At 41.3% G+C, this 15986-nt stretch overlaps 1 protein-coding gene across 2 annotated transcripts in view; it reads left to right on the forward strand.

Annotated features, from left to right (window-relative positions):
* Positions 1 to 15986, forward strand: part of rxfp1 (relaxin family peptide receptor 1) — a 145596-nt gene that overhangs the window by 77769 nt on the left and 51841 nt on the right. For both annotated transcript variants that reach the window (XM_033633738.2, XM_033633739.2), the window contains one exon: positions 13809 to 13914. In XM_033633738.2, coding sequence (XP_033489629.2) covers positions 13809 to 13914 — 106 coding nt within the window. The remainder of the gene's footprint in view (positions 1 to 13808; positions 13915 to 15986) is intronic.

Below are 15986 nucleotides of genomic sequence, written 5' to 3' on the forward strand. Positions count from 1 at the left end.
GAGTCTGGCTTTGAGGAGAGCATATAACTGCTTAATTTTCCCGTTGGAAATCACTGTCTGACAGTAAGGTAAAGCAGTGAATATATTACTGAGCATAGCGTTAGTTCAGACAGGACACAATGTCACGCTCAGCTCACATCCCAGCTACATCAGCTGATTGCAAATAGCCCAATCAACTGATGGAGCAGCTGACTGATGGGAGGGAGTCAGCTGATAGATCACATGATTCCTTTATATGATACCAGCTGGAAAATCTCATTCAGAGTGCCCTATTTAAACTGCTCTGGCCTGCCCACTGTTGCTGCTTCCTCTGCAAGCTGCTTTACAACCTGCCTCCACCCCAGCTCCTCCTTTTCATGCTGTGTCTGACTTATCACTGTCATCTCTGTTTGTCATTGATGCTGCTCTGTTCTGTTGCTAGGGGGTCTTTGCTGCTGCTATCCCTGCCTTAGGCTTTCCATGTAGGCGCATGGAAGGGCAGAGAGATGTGCTCTCTCCACCTTAGGCTTTTCAAGTAGGCGCATGGAAGAGGCTTTCAGTGTAGGCGTAGAGAGGCCCTCGAGCAGAGCCATACCACCAAATATAATACTGCGAATGAAAATAAAGTTTTCTTTGACTGAAGTGGCCCTGGCTGAACTAAATTTAGTGTTCACTTAAAGGGATATTGATTTTTTTTGTTGCCGATCCCTCCACAGCAGTGGATTGCTTAGCTTCCCTGTCAGCCTGCTTTCTCCAAACTGGGGGCGTGTTGACTGACATCTACTGTCTGTTATATATTGTCTATGGATAAGTACTCCATCCAACCCCACTTCAAAAAATCTGAACAATCCCTTTTACTAACACCTGTCCATCCTTACCCCCTGATTCATTCAGTTCAACTACAGTTGTGCAGTGCTAGTGAAATTTATCACCATGAACTCGGAGTTAACAATTGCATTTTGTTTCAAAGAGTGCTTCTCTTTTCTGCTTGTATGCTAGAAAAGAACGAGTTTGAGCAAAGCGTTTTCTGACTGATGTCTGGAATCAAAATTGTTTATAGTTGTCCCAAATTGCCACAGTCGAAGGCAGAGTGAAAAGCCAGCTGTCATAGAGAGCGGGAGAAGCAATAACAGCCTTTCCTGGAAGACATTCATGGTGTTGCGCCAGTTTGTGCACATGAAAAATGCCACAAATACTATAACAAATGAAAAAAGAGAGCGAGAGAGAAACTTCTTATCACTTCTGCACAGCTGGCCTATGTCAATTTCAGAAATTGTTGGACACATCCTGGAAAGGTGTGAAGAGAGGGGGTTCCTGAAGCTGTTCTACCAGCCGACAAGCAGTTGTGATGAAGCGTACTGGCAGCTTAACATTATCCCCCTTATAACCAAGACACAGGAAAAACAGAAAATGTCTTGGTGATATTAAAAAGTAAGAGCAAAGAAAATGAGAAATGCATGAAGGTAAACATTAGCTGACTTGCTAATGCTTACCTGTTGTGCTGTGCCAACATATTTCTGAAGGTAAGATTCAGCTGAAGGGCACAAAATATAATAAGTAGCATGGATATAAATATGAAATACTACATTTGAAAAGATAAGGTAAAAAGCATTGCATACCTAAATAACAAGTCAATCATTGTTACCTATGGAGAAAAGATAAGACAGACTGTTCTCCATAGACTCTTACCCGCAGGATGAATGCCTTTTAAACTATTTTTTTAAAGTAGCTGTGGCAAATATGTATGTTACACCCAACACAATTTTGTGTCAGTTTATTTTTTTTCTGATGCAGTCTCCTTTTTTTGGCATGTAAAGAAACTCATTTTTGCAGCTTTCCAATTAACTGAATCAGATTTTAGGAAGGTAAATGTACCCTGCAAGTTAAATATAAGCTCTATTGATTTACTGTTATTTAATGCTTCTTGTCAGGTGCTTTTAATGAAATGCCTTTCATATTGAAAGCTGTGAATTCAGTTGGCTATTGGCTTGTCAGAGTTGATATATGTGAAGATGAATAATGCATGCATGGCCTAATAGTTGACACAGTCATAGTTTTAATTTGCCCTCAGCCCCAAACGTGAAAGCTCAAACAAACAACTTCAAGTTTTATGAATTTTCTGCTCACAGTGAACGGTTTTAAAGTTTCTTCTTGATAAGTACTTTTCTGAGTTCATGCCTCTTTATTCTCCCACCAGTAGCAGGTTTACACTACACAATTTTAGACCTGATTTTCCAGTCACAGACAGTTTTCGAGATCACCAACAAAAGCCCCAGATCAGAGGCAACTCAGCGCTCGCTCTCATGAGTACTGATCTCTGTGTGTAAATTTTCAAAGAGGTTAGCTGAGAGATGCACCGATGGGTCTCCCTAACCATTCTCTCCTCTATTTTTTTTTTTTTTATCCCTTTGGTTTCTCGCTGCAAACCAGTGCACAAAAACTTGGATCACCGCGTCCTCTGGCATCCACTTTTGAGGGAAAGAACTCCTGAACCTGAGTGGTCTTGCAGCTTTTCTCATATAACTTCTCGTGTGTGTTTTTTGACTAAACATATCAGGAGAGACTCGTTCTGAGAGACAATATTCATCTACACGTGCACATAAGAATAAGAAATGTGAAGAGTCTTTGGTGATTAGACCCCATTGTGATCAGGGAGTCTAGATGCTGATGGCAGTAATGGTGGTGGTGATGAGATGAGATGAAGAGGGAGCTGAGGATCTGGATGTGAAGAGGAGTGGCCTTTTGATGAGCTCGTCCTGGGCTCTGGATAAGGTCACTGGGGGTGAATGGGGTGGAGGAGGGTGCAGTGATTCTGCCTCATATGACAGCTGACAGGAGCAGAGAGGAGAACGGATTTAAAGTTTGGCAGCAGCAACATGAATGGCTGAAGGAGATCGCGGCAAAGCGGCTAACCAGGAGAGGGAACACACATAGTCAGCTGATTGGTGGAAGTGGTGGGAGTGGGATAGAGAGAGAATTGTGAATGGATGTAGCATAAAGAAAGTCTTCCTCATTGAAGTTACACTGAGCTTCATTTTAGAGATCAGACAGATTTGTGTGGGATTGCTGCCAGTGACATGTCCTGTGATGTGTGATAACCTGTCGTCAGTCACATGTGTAATGTGCAAACCACAACAGCTTCAAGATACCTCATTATAAGACAGGTAGTTGCATAATGTGATCATCACAGCGATCTGATGACTTTGAAGGTCATATAGTGTGTTGGTGCCATAATGTGAGAGTGGTTTGAACACTAACATCAAATGCTTTGTTCACTAACAACCATACCACCTGCTTTTTCCATCTGTTCCACTCCAGTTTTGCCTCTGAACTTCCAGGTTGCTATTTCTGGCTATAATAATTTCAGGAGGTGACCTTTCATGTTCTATTAATCATAAGAAAGCCAGGGATCAGCCTGTCACAGCATTCTCATCCCCTGCTCCCTGACTCGCAGTGCACCGTACTCCCACGTCGATCCTTGCAGGTGGTGAGGCCACATGTCGACAGCCCCATGTTCTTTCCTCCGGCTGAGCAAGATGACCGTGTTGCAAGGTAGTCTGTGTAAATGTGGAAGTTTTTCAGATTATTAGTTATGAAAAAGGCTTTGGCTTTGACGTTAACATCCCGCCTCTCTCCAACCTCCACAGTATGAATGATGTGTGGAGGAGCTAATTAATCCCAATAGGATTTACTTGCTAGCTTATGATATAATTACTCAAACGGATTTCTTGCATTGTAATTAAAAGATCTGAAACTCAAGATACTGTAAAAGGAGGATTTCGGCCAGAAAATGTAGCAACAAGCGAGCAAGTGATATGTGGAGAGAGAGGTGTGGGTACAGCAGTGGTGGGGCCGAGATGTGAAGGATTCAATGGAGGAACAGTTCCTCCAAAACTCTGGGACGCCCAGCACTATATTCCAATATCTCTGCTGGCACCTTACAACAAGGCTGTTCTTCTTGTCCTGTAGTTTAAACGGACTGCTCTGACACTGTATGATGAGTAATCTGTGCCTGTGCAGGGAAGTATGACATGGAGAAACCTATTCACAGTTCTCATTTACACAAACTCTCAGAGAGCTTCTAACTTAGTTAAAATTCTAGGGAGAAGTCTTACTTAGTGATTTAGGAAAATTCTCAGAGCAGGTCTGATCAAAGAATGGACAGAAACTTTTACCTTAGTGAGGAGGTACGGTTGACCTCAGCATACCTGTCAAGTTTTGGATTTGAAAATAAGGGAAATTTTCTGGCGCCCGCCACGAGCCGTCCCACCACCCCAACCAAGCTCCAGTATCCCTTACATTTTAAGACAGGTGTACACAGAGGCGGTTCTGGCTAGTTTTTCCCCCTGGGCGAACCATCCCTTGGCCCTACTTTTCTATAATACATCAATGATATTTCAATGGAATAAATTACTTATTGACTTATTCATACTTCATAAACAGCATCAATAAGTGATTAACATAGCGGGGATTGAAATAAAATAAATAAATAAAATAAAAATCAACCAGCCACCCGCCTCCCCTGACAAGTAAAGAACAGTCTCTAAAGTGCGGTGAGGTTTGTGGACTGTTACCTGCCACAAAGAGAGAAATGTGAATGGCTCGTTTCTCCTCTGACACGCCACATACCTGTGTGCCGCCACGGCTCAGCTGTCCAGGTACTACTGGGCAGTCATGACGCCAACGAAAGAGGAAATTACTGGACCTGGAGTTGGACTTCTCTGTCGCCGGTAAGCCGTTATCTTGCACCGCAGAGCACTATGAGCCTCTGCCGTATTCCTGTCTGTGACCCCCGTTCAACCCACAACCGCCAGGATTCGCCTTTCCTTTCTGCTGCTGGTTGAAACGTGATAATAGCGGCGCCCCAGCGCCCACTCCACTAACTTGACGTGGAAATGAGCGGTAGTCTAGAAAACTGGCGAGTTTTGTTTTTTTGTTTTTTTGTTTTTTTTTGGAGGGCGCTCGTCCCTGGGCGGTCGCCCACATTGCCCATAGCAAAAACCGTCCCTGGGTGTACAGGAAATCTAAAATAACCACTTGTCAACCAGACCCGCTGTCGACACTAACCTCGCGACAACTGCCACCCAGGCTACTGCAGGTGGCACTTCTCGCGAGGTTCTCCCTAAATATTTCAGTGTTATGATCACAATATTTCTGGCATTACATTGTTATTGCATTGGGTGGGAGATGTGAGCGCATCTCTAATTAGATCAACCACAAATATTATCCCTGCACCATCTAATCTGTGGCATTTAATTTGCTCACTGTCATCCAGTGTTTGGAGAATATTTAACCTACCTCTTTGTCTTAACACATTTTTCTCTAACACATTGCTTAAGAAACTCTTAAGTCTCTTTAAAGTCTTCCTCACTGCTAACAGTTTTTTTTACCCGCAAGCTCTTGTAAGGACTAAGATTCTTTGTAAACAGCTTTTATCTTTACCAGAATATAGTCTTAGATGTAAGGGGAAATTGTCACTAGCAGTAACTCTCTGTATTACGTTGCTTTGTGAATACAGCCCCAGGTTTCATGAGGATGTAGTGTTTCCCTGCAGGGAAACCACCATCAAAGCACATTTAGAGGGGTCTTTCAATCACACTTATCTACCCACTCACCTCTAGTCACCTTGAGAGACCCTGCCTGGAGCTTTTGGCCCACAGCAACACAGACCCTTCACAACAAAGCGTATAGCGGGTTGATGGAAGAGTTTTCAGCATGCTGTTTCCTGTCATTGCTTTTCTTCTGACACTAAAAGAGGCAACAGTGTAAACTGCAATTGTCCTCAGAGACCTCTGCGCCCCTTTTGTCTCCTGTGGGGGGTTTTTTATGTGGAACTGACAAAAACTAAACACTACTTTTTGTGTTTAAGCCTGAAAGAAAACTTGTAACAGTCGGATGTTCTTTCTTTAACTCACTGTTTGAAAATAAAGTTTCTGGGTTTTTTTTGTGAGGGCTGCCATTTCCTCTTCCCTGAAGCTCAGACTTGTCACAACAGGCATTCATCATATTCCAGTGTCGACATGTATGTTGTTAAGAAGCCCTTTCCATTGTGTGAGATTTGGTATGGTGCTGAGTCTCAATCAAGGCTTTAAACAAATTTAGAGTCCAACCCTGAATTCTGAGTTGACTAACCCCGAGATGGAAGACTCTGAGTTTTCAGTTTCAGCCCAGCTGATCAGAGTCAGTTTAGTCAGCTCTGAGTATGTTCACTCTGAGTTACGTTTGTGAGTGTTGAATGAAAAAAGCCATCATCAGTGGAGCTCTGATACTAAGATGCACCATGGCAACATGCCTCGTAATGTTAGTTGGTTAGCTAGCTAGCAGAAGTCCCCTGTCGTACATATCATTTCGTCGTCTGTCATTCATCAAACTAAGCATGATGAATACAGCAAACAACGCGATGAACTCAACTGGAAACTCAATTGTAGATACCGGCTGGAAATATAGATGGCTCACGGCTGTTTAAAATAGTTATGTATCCGTGAACATAACCGACGCGGTGACGTAATGAGTGGTGTCCCAACCCCTACCCCTTGTTGCTTCATTTCGAGGGCCAAGGGGTAGTGGGCAAGGGCTAGGGGTAGTGGACGGGGGGGGGGGGAACGGGGGTATTGGGATTGGGCCTTAGTGTGCCTTAGTTCAATAGGCAGAGCATTCCAGAGTGTGGAGGCTCTAACATCAAAAGCACGATCTTCCTTTGTCACAAACTGCGACCTGAGAGTAACCAGCAGGGCTCCACCCACGGATCTCAGTGGTGAGTGATAAAATCAATTCGAGAACTAACAGAGACAGTGTAGGGAGGCAAGCACAGGGGTGATATGCTCATGCCTCTTTGTCTCAGTAATGAGTAAGGCAGCAGCTTTTGGAGCAACTGGAGATGATGGAGGGAGCTCTGACTAATACCTGAGTAAAGTGCATTGCAGTAATGAAGTTGCAAATAAGTAAAAGCATGAACAATTTTTTTTAGGTCTGTGAGTGATTAAAAATGGCCTAATTTTCGCAGTCATCTTGAGCTGAAAGAAACAAGACTGAACAACACTTTTGACTTGATTATCAAAACAGAGTTTGGCATCAAAAATCACACCTAAATTCCTAGCAGCCTGCTTAATATTCTTTGACAGCTCTCCCAGATTAGCACCACCAGAGCTGATGAAATTTGGGGGACCGAACAGAATGACTTCCGATTTCTCATCGTTGAATTTGAGGAAGTTTTGGGATGCCCAGGATTTAATATCAGAGAGGCAAGATCAGAGATTAGATAGGCTGCTAGAATCTGTGGTTTTTAACAGCATGTACAGTTGAGTATCATCTGCATAGAAATGGTAAAGCATATATATATATTTATATAAACTTACAATAGGATCCAGTAATAATGAGGTTGGTGATTTGGTTCAGCATTCAATGGCTTTATTTCAGCAATTTCAACAAATGTTGTAAATTTTATCACAGTCACTAAAATGCTGATAAAAACAAGTTCACAAGTTTCACTTTGCAGCTGCATTACCATCCTGCTCACTTAGAAATAGTAACAGTCTCCAGTATTATAAGCATCATGTTCCATCCCTGTGAACAATAACATCATGAGTGACAGAGATTATTATTCATTCATACCAATTTATTCAATTGAGATGACACATTATGTGCATTAAACATGCCAGTGTAACAAGCGGATCGAACAAACTGACAGCTGCCTTGTGTTAAGAGTCACAGTGTCACCTATAAAAAGAAGAAAAGAATTTCGGCTCACAAAAATACGGACATTAGAGGTCTGATTCTGAGCTGAGAGTGACTCCATCTTAGTACAGTTGTTGATTAGATAGTCCTGAGTTACAAACTAATACCCAACCAGAATCTGTTGAGCCCAAATTATTCCACAGTGAAACAGTGTTTTGTTCTTTTAAAATCAAAAGAACAACCTCCTTTAAGTAACTTACACATGGCTTTCTCAGCCCAAACAGCACTGCCACCTTCAACAAACCCTGGGAATCATAGCAGTGAACCTGTGAAAGAGATAAGAGACTTTTGTTTGTTGTCTTTGTTCCCTTTTTATCAGCTTCTTTCAAGCTTGAATGTTCATAATTATGTCAGACACATACTGCATGGATGTGTTTTCATGGTTGTATGATTTGCAAGATTTGTACAAACACAAACACACATTGCTATTGTCTACCCTTTACATGCTTTACCAAGCTTTTTGTTACTGTCTGCAAAGCTGAAATAAATGTGCATCACAAAAGTGTAGGTTTCATTTCAACATAGGTTGGGACTCATATTTATTCCCTGCATTCTGGTGGTTTTATGCACCAGTTTATGGTGAAAATGTCTTAATCTATGTGAAGAATATCACAAAATTAAAGGTTGGTGACAATTCAAAATATAAAAATAGGATATAGAATAAAATGCATTAAGGCTCTGAAGCATTTTTGACTTTTGCTATATGCTATTAATGTTTTTACTTAAGAAAAAAGTTATGAGTTCTTCTACAGCTGCCAATAGCCTACCAACACTCTGGTTAGAGAAAGGGTGAAATTATTGATTCATTCATTTCCTATAACTGCTTATCCTGGTAGGGGTCGTGGTGGCTGGAGTCTATCCCAGCTGACATTGGGCGAGAAGACACCCTGGACAGGTCACCAGACTAGACAGGGCTGACACATAGAGACAGACAACCATTCACACCTACAGCCAGCACAAGAGAGTCACAATTCACCTGCATGTCTTTGGACTGTGGAAGAAGGGTGGAGTACGCGGAGAAAACCCACAATGACACAGGGAGAACATGCAAACTCTGCACAGAAGGGCTCAAACCAGGCCCCAGGCCCCCAAAACATTAAATCCACCCCTGGTAGTGATAATAATGAAAGCACAGCCGAGAGCAGCTGATGAAAGGAGGGACATGGAGAGATGCGTCCTCGTAGTTATAAAGAATTCCACCTAAAGAAGTCCAAAGAAATCACTTTCCACTGCTGAACATTTGATTGTTTGTTAAATTTAGACACTTTGCTGCTGTCTGGAGAAGCTTCACTCTGTTTTTCTGCCTCTCTCACTGCACTGTGCTACCGGGCGCTGCTCTGATCGATTGCTCAGCGATTAGGGTGGTTCAAAAATGTCTTTTTCCTTTACACTTACTTGTTTTTGTCTGTAGCTAAAAATAGTAAAATAATTATAGCTGCTGCGCAGCGATGGGTCGGGTCCGGGCATTTTTAGGCAATTCTGAGCAACAAAAAGAAGAATTGGAAGACATTTAGGAATTTAGCAACACAATCTGCCTTTTGCATCAGCTGAGGCTTGAACTCACAACCTCTGAGACTAAGAATAAATTTCTATTTCACTGAGCTAATTAGTCAGTGACAATTCATGTGTAGCTTCACAAATTGACTAAGCCAGACGTGCAGGTTTCGCAGCCGTCCATGCATGGAAAAGCAGATTTCAAACCACTGTAAAAAATTCAGTTATTGAAACAAAGATCTGAAAATACACATATTGCATCTAGACAGCATGGAGATGTTGGTAATTTGTTTTAACAATGCTTGATTTGCTTCATAAGTGAAAAACTGATGTTTAACTAGTTGAGCTATGTGCAAAGTGAGAAGCCTCAGATGGTTTCACACTGAAGTATTGACACTGGATCTTTGTGCAAAGTTTGGTTTATTTTCAAGCATGAGAAGGCAGATTTTCTAGCAGAAAAAAGACTTGAAGATGCTGCACAGTGATCAGTCATGCTCAGGCAATTTTAAGCAATAAGCTGGAGCACAAGAAGATGTTTACATTACAATGTGGATTCTGCACCAGTTGAGGCTGGAATCTGCAACCTCTGGAACCTAAGTTGGTCATCTACCACTCTGAGCTAAGTGGCAAGTAGCACCTCAACAGTGGCTTCACAAATTGAGTAAGCCATTCACTGTTGTGAAGGAAAGCAGCCATCCATGCATGGAAAGGCAGATTTGAAACCACTGTAAAAAAATTCAGTTATTAAGACAAAAATCTGAAAATACACATATTGCATCTAGACAGCATGGAGATCTTGGTAATTTGTTTGTAACAATGATTGATTTGCCAAAATTGCCATTTTTACATTGATTCCAATTGTTCACATTAGAGCAAAATTCAAAATGCTGTCAAAAAATCACTTTTTGAGATCAAAGTCAAAGTCAAAGTCCATTTATTTGTCTCCCTTGGGAGAAATTTGGATTAGAGACAGGGTACTGCTGCTTAAACAGCACGAAACATACAAACAAAAATACATAAAAGACAGTAAAACATTCAGCATCTAAAAAAAAAAAATAAATTTAAAAAAAAAACCATACTGGTAACCAGATAGGGACCAATGTGCAAAAAGATATTCGCTCATCTGAGCTGTGCAGTTTGCCATGCCTACTCGTTGAAGTTAAAGTGCTGGTACACATTAGAGTGCTGGTTCACATCAAGGTGCTAGTACACATAAGGGTGCTAATACACCATACACAGAAAAAAAGTACACATTAAGGTGCTAATACACCGTATGCAATACACAGTACACAATACCTGCTTACATTTGCTCATTAATGAGCTTGACTGACAACAGGACAAAGGAATGTTTGTACCGGTTGTGTTTACATAAGGGAACCCTGTACCTTCTCCCTGAGTGCATTAGTGAGTATTTGTTGAAAACATGAGAACTGTCATTTAGAATGTTTTTTACCTGAGTGAGATAAAATTCTGAAAATTGCCACACATCATCTACCATGACTCTAGAATTTTGTCATTTTTTTTCATGAACATTGAATATTTATTTAGCAAGAATTTACATGTATATGTTTACAGTACCGTTTACAGTCAAACATTTTGATGCACTGTAGGCTCAATTTTTGATAAATCAAAAATATGAGACACATTTTTGTAGGACAGTCTGAAGATGCTCTGTAGCAAGTTTGGTGTCAATTGAGCAAAAATTGTGGGAGGAGATAGGTTTAAGAAGTTTTACAGTTTTTGAAAAAAACAGAGTGATGAACTTCATAATTTTTAATAGGTTTAAAGGTATCAAAGTTTCTTCAGTATTGGGGCTACAGTTTGATGAAAGTTGTGAAGTTGTAGCACGTATGGTTGATTTGTTATGAATTTTTAAAGTTTTGAACTTTAGACGCTTGCTGTAGCGCCACCATCAGGACTATTGGCTTGAGTTTACAGCTGAGGATATCTGGCATGAGACTGGACCTTTGTGCAAAGTTTGGTGAGTTTTCACCCATGGAAAGTATGATTTCCTCCGAAGTAGAAAGAAGAAAGAAGAAGACGAAGATGAAGACCTAGGATTACAATAGTGTCCTGGCAGCTTAGCTGCCCGGACCCTAATTATTGCTATAGGCTGCTCAACTATAATCACCTAATTGTGGGGACTGTATAATGATGTTTACTTAGAGAGAACAAAGTGTGGTAGCAAAGCCATAACTTTGTTCCCCCTAATTGTATAATGGGGATGTATTTGCTCCACTTGCTCCCCCGTACAGCAACTGTGAATTATGTTATCGCTGTGATGATATGGTAGTACCCTCTTCAGACTGTCTGACAGACACAGACCCAATTAAACGCCTAGTATATGTATAAAACTGGGTTGTTGCTATTTCAGATTATGGTGCATGCTTAGGTTTCCTTTGATGCATTGTCTTGTTAGAGCTAGATCAAATGAATGATTCATAATTAATATATTACCTGAAGCCTACTTTTTAAAATTTTGTGAGACAGTAATTAAAGGCCTGTCCCATATAGACACCCCTCCCAAATATAGGCCTGTTAATCTCAGTGATGTAATCAAATAATAGCCCGGGCTATTAATGGACGTTTTATGGTGGTCACAAGGACATCAACTGGTTTGTATTGAATGCTGATGTAGGAGCTTTTACATGGTCCTGCATTCTAATAAAACTGCCAGAGGCGGGCATTTATGTCCACTGGGGTTGCCCATATGATACAAGTAATTTCTAAAGGCCATATTGCATTTTCATAGACTCATTTGTATTCAGTGCTCGCATCAGCAGATCCGCAACACAGCCCTCAGGAAACATAAATATAGACTGACTTGTTTTTTCATATGAGGTAAATGATCAGTTAACGCAGAGACACAGGATGAAAACTGGGAATAGATATTTTTCATTTCATGGGAACCTGAAGTTTTGTATCAACGGCACCTTAAAGTTATGGTTAGATTATTTTAAGTGGGGTTGTATGAGACACTTGGACAGTATATTACCTACAGCGGATGTCAGTCAGCATACCCCCAATCTGGAGAAGCAGGCCGACATTGAAGCTAAGCAATCTACTGCTGTGGAGGGGTCAGCAATAAAATGTGTTTTAGCCACCTCCAAAAAGTCTCACCTAAAAAAAAACTGAACTGTCCCTTTAAACACGCCCATGATTGTCTGAAACTACTCTATTGTGTTTTTTTGTACTTTGTGTGTTGAGCAGTTCAAACTTCTTCTCCGGAGCCTTTGTGCTCCACTGTCTCTCAGAATAACTCATACCGCAGCGGTGCCTGGACAGCGTGACGTGTGTGGTTGTGCTGCTGCCGTGGTCCTGCCAGATGCCTCCTGCTGCTGCTGCCATCATTAGTCATTAGTCATACTTCTACTGTTATTATACACATATGACTATTGTCACACAAGTATACTGTCTGATATTAATACATACTTTCAACATATTGTACCACAGTAGCCAGAACTATAACTATAATATTATTACTTTCATTAATGTTGTTGTAAGCTACTGTCATTACCTGCATCTCTCTCTCTCTCTCTCTCTCTCTCTCTCTCTCTCTCTCTCTCTCTCTCTCTGTCTCATTGTGTCATATGGATTACTGTTAATTTATTATGCTGATCTGTTCTGTACGACATCTATTGCACGTCTGTCCGTCCTGGAAGAGGGATCCCTCCTCAGTTGCTCTTCCTGAGGTTTCTACCGTTTTTTTTTTTCCCCGTTAAAGGGGTTTTTTTTTGGGGAGTTTTTCCTTATCCGCTGTGAGGGTCTTAAGGACAGAGGGATGTCGTATGCTGTAAAGCCCTGTGAGGCAAATTGTGATTTGTGATATTGGGCTTTATAAATAAAATTGAAATTGAATTGAAACCATTTATTGATCTCCTTACATCTCTGTATGTCAGAAGACTGTTCCAGTGTTTCAGTAGAATACAAATTGGGTGTGTTTGACTGTAGGCATACCTGGAGCAGCATATAGGATTCATAATGAATTGTGTTTTATATAGCTAGCGCCTATCAATCAATGAACAAATTAACTTTTTACTTTCCCAACGCAGAATATTCCAACCGATGAGATGTTTGTGGTTTTATTTACAATATTTACCAGCCTCAATCAATAGTAAGTCTGAAAGCATCCAGTTAGCCGGGAGAGGAGTTAAACATGACCCGTCTCAAATGTGTAATTATCTCTGTTAATGAAAATATGTTGGCCCATCAAAGAGGTGCATGACAAAACTTCCTCATGTAGCTAATTCTGATGTGTCCTCAAACGTAATTTGCTGTCGTTGGAACCAGGACAGCCTGGTGAAACAATGTGCTTCATTTCTACTCATCTTAAATATCCAAACTGGCATTTAATTAAAGATAATCAAAGCTGGCTTAACCCAGGAATATGCAATAAAAATCTTGAAAAAACAGATTTTTTAATTAACTGTCGCCTGTGTTTATCCTCCAAGTCACTCTTGACTAATTCTGCTTTTATTTTTACATGCTCATCCAGCAGGATTAAGTTTCCATTCCTCCAAACAGCTCAAGTTTTAAGACTTTGTCACTGCATGACTAGTTGATTGGCGTACCCTCTGATGTCCCTTCCCTCTCCCCTCCAGTGTTGGGTGTCGTTCCTGAGTTCTGCCAGTGTCGAGACCTGGAGCTGGACTGTGACGGCGCACAGCTTCAAGACATCCCGGTGGTGGCGATGAATGTCACCATGATGTGAGTCGAAAATAACCCCATATTTTTTAATTATCTTAAAGCTCCATCAATCTCCAGGAAGCCTCCACCCCTGGCTGTGACTGTCGCAGCATGTGAGAAGCCAGAATTACAGATAAATCTCTAGTGGTGGTGACTAATGCAACCCCTTCACAAGCAGCTGATGAGAAGTGTACGTCCTTCAAAGTCTTGTTAGAGCCAGCATCACGCACTTAGTTTCTTACTTCTGCAGTCTTCCATTTAAAGTCTTTAAGTCAAGAGTTTACACTGTAATTGGACGGCATTTTTATCGCGCTTTTCTAGTCTGAGCGACACAACACAACCACCATTCTCACACGCATTCATACACTGGTGGCCAAGGTTAACATGTAACCTGCCACCTGGGGTCCGTTTCACAAAGCAAGTTTAGTGAAAACTCAGAGTCTGTTAACCCTGAAATGAGGGAATCTCTGAGTTTTCCGTTTCAAAAAGGGAGGTAACTCAAACCAGAGAAAGAGGGGTAACTCTAGCCTGTTTCAGAGAGAGAGGTAACTTAAGCTCTTGGTCAGTTACCATAGTAACAGACTCTATAAACCTAACCTGGTCGGGACCAGGTTTTTCTCAATGAACCTCGAGTTTCTCTCTGTCTCCACCCTCTTTCAGAGCCACACACTCCATTTGATTTCCTCATTCATTCAGTCAGCAGGCGAGTTTTGGCGTAGCCTAGTTCTGCCGTCTGTCATTTTAAAAAATCATTAAAGAAATCAGAGTCAGTATATTAGAAGTCCATTAGGCACAGTAGGTGGCAACTTTTTTCACTAACATGGCATGTCCTTTTGATAACAATCCCGTGGATGAAGGTGCAGCATTACTGTGCAGAGAATTAAATATTCGTCGGGAGATGGTTATCAGACCGCGCATAGATGTTCTAGCATTTCCACACAGTTATCTTTTTGAGCGGTACCGTTTCACGTCACAGTCCATCATCTACATACACAACCTAATCCGTCCTTACATTTGCAACATTACCAATCGTAGTCATGCTCTCACATCCCAGCAGATATTGTGTGTTGTGCTGTGTTTCTTTGCAAATGGAAGTTTTTTGTACAATGTCGGAGACACTGAGCACTTGAGTAAGGCAACTGTATGCAGGGCGGTCAGAAAAGTGTGCTTGTTTTACGGGCATCTGCCTTCTTTCTGTTGGCTGAGTAGAAGTCTGTGTTAGTTTGAATAAGCTTAATTATTTAACAGAACATGATATAGATGAGAAGACATTTATGTGTGTGAAAACAGCATTATGTTGGGGATAAAACAACTACACAGTCAAACAGCCACTTAATATTTACTTTACAATGTAAAACATGATCAAAATGAGGTACCCCCATGAGATTATGCCGAGGTCTTACCTGTTTGAACAATGTTTTTATATTTCATCCTAAACTGCTGCCAAGTGCGCTTCTCCCCCGCGGGATTGCACCTAAATGAAATAAATTAATAGGCTACCATTCAAGCAGTTTTCCCCTGTAATATTATTGTGATTGCAAAGGACTACATTTAAACTTATGCATTCTCCCACGCTGTCTCCCTCTCTTTTGCAGCTGCAGCGGTGTTGCACTTCTTTTTGAAAACGTGTGCAAACTCGCCATATGAGCGCATTAAGATTTCTAATTACAGTGGGGTGAAAAACGCAGCCCTCCTCTTCCCCGTTGCCATGGTGACTCACCGAATCGGGGCTCCATTGATGCTGGCTTTTTATAGTTGTGGCGCACGCGCTTAACTCCAGGTGAAACTACTCCAAGTTGATTAAACTGATTCAAATCAGCTGTTCTGGAACCGGAAACTCAGAGTTTCCTATCTCAGAGTAGATCAACTCAGAGTTCAGGATTAGACTCAGAGTTTGTTGAACCTGCTTTGTGAAACAGACCCCTGCTCATCAGAATAAAGAAACATTCACTTGCATGCACACAAAGGTGTTCAATATCTTGCCCAAGGACACTTCAACAAGCAGACTGCAGAGGCCAGAGATCGAACCAGTAATTAGTAGACGACCGCTCTACCTCCTGGAAATACTTTCCAACATTTATGTGACAAGGACA

The sequence above is a fragment of the Epinephelus lanceolatus genome, chromosome 7 (assembly GCF_041903045.1).
Source record: "Epinephelus lanceolatus isolate andai-2023 chromosome 7, ASM4190304v1, whole genome shotgun sequence".
In the NCBI taxonomy this organism is placed as follows: domain Eukaryota; kingdom Metazoa; phylum Chordata; class Actinopteri; order Perciformes; family Serranidae; genus Epinephelus; species Epinephelus lanceolatus.